This window comes from Diadema antillarum, unplaced genomic scaffold (assembly GCF_040938485.1).
Source record: "Diadema antillarum isolate AM-2024a unplaced genomic scaffold, OU_Dant_1.0 scf00000014, whole genome shotgun sequence".
In the NCBI taxonomy this organism is placed as follows: domain Eukaryota; kingdom Metazoa; phylum Echinodermata; class Echinoidea; order Diadematoida; family Diadematidae; genus Diadema; species Diadema antillarum.
The window spans coordinates 5,393,843-5,399,289 of NW_027270903.1; the positions used below are offsets into that span (position 1 = coordinate 5,393,843).

The 5,447-nt window shown below is 42.4% G+C and overlaps 1 protein-coding gene across 1 annotated transcript; it reads left to right on the forward strand.

The window, feature by feature from the left end:
* The first annotated feature begins 3,944 nt into the window (after window positions 1-3,944).
* On the forward strand, window positions 3,945-4,969 carry LOC139722197 (uncharacterized). The gene is made up of 2 exons (XM_071633516.1): window positions 3,945-4,200; window positions 4,326-4,969. The coding sequence occupies exons 1-2, from the start codon at window positions 3,945-3,947 to the stop codon at window positions 4,967-4,969; spliced, it is 900 nt and encodes a 299-aa protein (XP_071489617.1).
* The last annotated feature ends 478 nt before the right edge of the window (window positions 4,970-5,447 follow it).

Below are 5,447 nucleotides of genomic sequence, written 5' to 3' on the forward strand. Positions count from 1 at the left end.
TTTTCTTTTTCTTTCTTTGTGCATTCACCTTCTACGTAAAACTTTCTTCAAAACAGACAACAATATTACCCATAGATAACCCTTATCTGGCAATATTATATTGGTTTTTGTGAGACAGTCTCTTCGTAATCATGAACTTAGAAAATAATAATGATTATGACGATGATAATTATAATAATAAGAAGAATAAGGATGCAATATATTTATAACGCGCTTAGTACGGATGTTTCTAAGATTCAGGTTCAGATTCATTTATTGTCCATTACTTTTAGGAAATTCTTCTTGTTGGCATAAGGGCGCACACATAGGAATATCTACATACATACATACATACATGCATTCATGTACATGTACATATATAAATGAATACAATTTTCAATATATACACAATTATACAAGCATAATCTATACTCACAATACAGTAAACCCGTACATAATTACAAATTTATAATTCATCACAATTCATTATATTTACCGATCAACAACGAAACAAAAGCGTACAATATACCAGAAAATTAAGATTTAGTCCACAATAGTACTATGATTAGATATTAGATTAAAGAACAACTCTATCAATGTATTCTGTACTATAGAGAGAGATTTTCGATATGTTGTATACTCCCTCCCATTCATCCTCGTTCCCCCCCCCCCCTTCCGAGTAAAAATGAGGAAATGAATATTGTACCCACCATCCCAGAACGTGAGGGGACCCAGACCAAGTAGCTCCATGCGAAGATAGATGTTTTCCCTCCAGGTCTTTGGATTAAGCCTGACGTACCGTGCCACAGGTGATGGGTTGAGAGCGTGGTAGACATCTTCGTTTCGTGCAGGTATTCCAGGGAAATACTATGGAAAAAAGTGTAAGTTTGATCCCCTTCAAATCAATATTGATTGTATGAAATATTGTTTGCTTTAAAAGGACTTATGCAATGCAAGCAGTGCTCAGGCATTCAACATGGTAGCGTGTTTCAAATATAAATATTACTGCAATTCTTTCGTCTATACTAAGTATACTTACCTGCCAAACTGTACGGGAAAGAAAGAAATGAGAAAAGAAAAGGTACCAAATTGAACTTACTTGCACATACATATAGATACCACTCACGCTGATAAACAAAAAAAAAATATCATTGGCAAATATATATATATATATATATATTTATATATATTTCTTTAGATTACCTTTACATTTCCAAGCTCATCCTTGAATGGTCTCCAGAAGGAACCCGACAAGGCGAAGGTAAGAGTGAAGGAGGTCACAAAATAGGACGCATCCCTGCTTCCCTGCAGCTTAACTCCCGTGATGAGGTGCGGCAGAAGTAAGTCGACTTGAAACCACTGGTAGATATCATTCGATTCTGGATACCAGCCATCTTGGAGACTGTCGTATCTTCCCGCAGTCGCGTAGCCGGATCTCCCCGACGCCGTTAGCTGACTGTCCGGAAGGCTCCCGTCCCGCAGTCCCAGCTCTCGTCCTGGATTCGTACAGTTATCTCCTGCACGACAAGCGTATGAAAGAGCGCCCCCAAAAGTTCGACAATTTGCGTTTATTTATTTTCCGCAATTATCTACCATTCCTGTAGGTTTTCGTTCAGTGTGAATATCGACGTTATGACGCAGGGAAATCTAATCACGGTGCATACTATCAGGTGCATATATACGTTGATGAAATTTGTGTCGAATAGTGCTGAGCCTGATCAATTACGTATAGAAAGCCTTCAGACATACATGCAATTAATGTTGGATACTGCAATAACGCATACCACAAAGTAAATCAGACAATCCAAACTCATCATTTTTTTATTCATTTCATAAACAGAAATTACAAAAACCGCATATTTCAGCTGTATGAATATAAGAATTGTCTTAAAACCACCCAAAATAAAAAAGAACAAATGTTAAGTATGATATATGTTAGTATGGGAATATGTAGTTACTTGTATTACAATGACAATTTTTCTGAATGCCATATATAACACACACAAAAAATTGTGAGGGTATAGCATCATCAACTCGGAGAGACTTACATGTAGAAAGTGACTTTTTTTTTTAATTCATTCAAATCCTTTAGAAAATGATTTGATATAGCATGCACCAGAACTGAATTCTGTTTTCAACCATGACTGATACTGAAACGTTATACAAGGATCATCTCCTGCATATATTGCCTGTTTTTGTTGTTGTTGGGTTTTTTTTTTTTTTTTTTGCCGCTCTTTTTCCCCAATAATCATTCGTTACATTACGTACTGTCACAGCATATGACACCAACAGCCGTTGAGGTACTGGATAACTCGTCAAAAAGCATGCAGCTTGTAATGTTAACAGCTGTTTCAGGACACTGTATCTCGGATATCTGCGACGCCGACAGCTCGGGCGGAACGTCGTAGATGTCGCCGTTCACCGTCGCCCACACGCCGTCGAATCCCAAGTAGCTACAGATGAGTTCAGAGATTGAGGGCTGCCAGCGGGGAAAGCTCAGGAATCGATGTGAGTCTTCATCTAGAATAGATTTTACCGTCATAATACCCTGACGATTATCCCCGCCGATGAGAGAAACTTCTGTGATGAAATTAACTGAAGGGAGGAAGAAAAGAAGTGAACTGGATATAACTGGGGAAAAGGATATACTATATCCTTTGATATCTTAATTCCTTTTTTTTCCTACAGTTTGTCTTGTTTGTTAAAGGGTGATTTTTTTCTTTCTGTTTCACATTTTTTTGACAAACATCGGGGTTAATCATCTTGTGCAGTACTCCTGTTTGAAAACAGGATATGCTCTCTAAAGTGTAGAAGATAATAAAGTTATAAATGTTTGTGAAATATATTAATATATTTTTCCCAAAGTACGTAATTATGCAGAGGGAAACTTCGAGAAGGCCTGGGCCAATTTCTGGGACATAGTGTATGACTTTGCCAGGATGACCCTTGGCTACATAAAAAGGAAACAAAAAGACTGGTTTGACAACAACAAGAAGAAGAAGATCGCAATCCTCCTCTAGGAGAAGAAAGAAGTCTTCATAGCCTGGCTCAACGACAAAGCCTCCCAAGCCAAACACGACCAGCTCAAGAACATCAGAGGAAAGGTGCAGACTGAGATGGGACAGATGAAAAACATGTGGTGGGAAAACAAGGCTGCAGAATTACAGCAGTACGCAGACGAGCACAACTCCAAGAAATTATTTGCCGGCCTCAAAGACGTGACCATGGCCACACGCCGAATGCAATGGCACCTGTGTGCCCTGCTGATGGAACGCTGCTGACTGAGAAGAGCAACATCATACACCGCTGGAGTAATCACTTCAGCCAGCTGCTAAACAGACCTTCCCAGATCGACCAGCAGGCCATTCAAGATATGCCACAGCACCAGTCCTGGCCTCTCTTGATGACTCCCCTAACGCTGGTAGAAACCCAGAAGGCCATCGAGCAAGTACTTGCGGGGAAAGCACCTGGTCCTGACGGAATACCCCCAGAGATCTTCAAAGAGGGAGGTGAAGCTATTGCCATAAAGCTGACTGAGCACTTCTGGGAGGAAGGGTCAGTGTCGCAGGACTTTATACCAACACGTAAGTAGGGTTGCATCTGTACAAGAACAAGGGGGACAGAGCTTTATGTGACAGCCACAAGGGCATCTCACTGCTGAGCATCGCAGGAAAAATCATGGCCCGTGTTGTTCTGAACCGTATCACACACCACCTGCTAGACGACGTGGTCTCTGAGAGCCAGTGTTGATTGAGGAACAACAGGGGAACAAGAGACATGGTCTTCGCAGTACGGCAGCCACAAGAGAAGTGCCGAAAACAAAACCGAAACTTGTACATCCTCTTCGTGTATCTGACGAAGGCGTTTGTCACGCTGTCAGCTGAGAGGACCTGTTGGCTATCTTGACCAAGCTAGGCTGCCCACCAAAGCTCGTCAAGATTATTCAATCATTTCATGATGGCATGATGGCTCGCATTGTGGAAAACGGAGATGTCTCTGACCCATTCCCGGTCTCTAATGGTGCGAAGCAAGGCTGTGTGATGGCTCCCACACTCGTCAGCCTCATGTTCGCTACCATGCTCTTCTGCGCCCTCTCCAAGTGTGATGCTGGTGTCAGTATTCGCTACAGATGTGTCGGCCGATTCCTTGACCTTAGACGTCTGAAGGCAAAAACCAAAGTCCAGGAGGCCCTAGTGAGAGACTTCCTGTTTTCAGAAGATTGTGCGCTTACAGTATTGAATGAAATAGACCTGCAACAACTTGTCACTTGTTTGGCAAAAGCAGCAAAAGCCTTCGGACTGACCATTAGCCTGTGAAAACAGAAGATATGCTTTAACCTGCACCAGGTCAGACACCTCCTGATCCTCAAATCAAGATTGAGGGCACAACAATGAACACTGTTGAGAGCTTTGCATACCTGGGAAGCTGCCTGTCTTCAAACTGCAGCATGGACAAAGAAGTCTGCAAGAGGCTTGCAAAAGCAGGAGCTCCGTTTGACAGACTTTGGACACGTTTGTGGGTGAACAAAGCATCGGACTTTCCATCAGGCTGGCAGTCTACACCTCTCACGTCTCTGCGCTCTATGGCTGTGAGACGTGGTCTCTGCCTGCGACGAATCATAGGAATTTCCTGGCAGGGTAGAGTCTCCCGCACTGAGGTGCTTCGCAGAGCCAAAACGCCCGGGATCGAAGCCCTCATCGTGAAGGCCCATCTCCGGTGGGTCGGACATGTAGTTCGAATGGATGATGCAAAGATGATCTCCTTCTCTGAGCTGGCTTCGGGAGTAAGAAACATCGGAAGGCCACTCAAGCGATACAAGGACAGCCTAAAAACTTCCCTTGATGCCTGCGGCATTTCAGCCCTACTTCTGCTGTTGCGTGCCCAACATGTGGCCGCGTCTGCGCGTCCGCCTATGGGCTCCGCTCCCACCAGCGGCGTTACTGACGTCACTGCCGAACCTGGCAGACTTTCATTATTTCTATACAGGTAGCTATTGAAAATTGCATTCATGTAACAAACTTTCTTTGACGTTCTATGCAGGACATTATATTCATTTCAGAAAAGCGTTAATATCAAGATTGGTTTGACGATATTCTGATCTTACAAAAAATTATATGACACCTTCATGATTATGTCAAATATTGTTTGAGACTTAGAAATATAGGTCCCTTTACTGCTATCGAATGAATATGATATGGTATGACAACAAGTCACTTTAGGTAGGGCCTATGTTTCGGGATTTACCTGTTTCACAAGTCTTCCCAGTGAATGGTGTCTTGCACGTGCAGGTGAAGTCCACTTCAGTTTCGGAGCAGTTTCCCTCGTGAAGACACGGGTTCGGAATGCAGGCTGAGAAAATTATAAATGACGTAACCTTCAACAACTCTCTTTAAACTGCTGTTATATACAGTGATACACTTATACTTTCAAAGGTGAAGATGTAATACACAGCAAAATTTATCTATCAC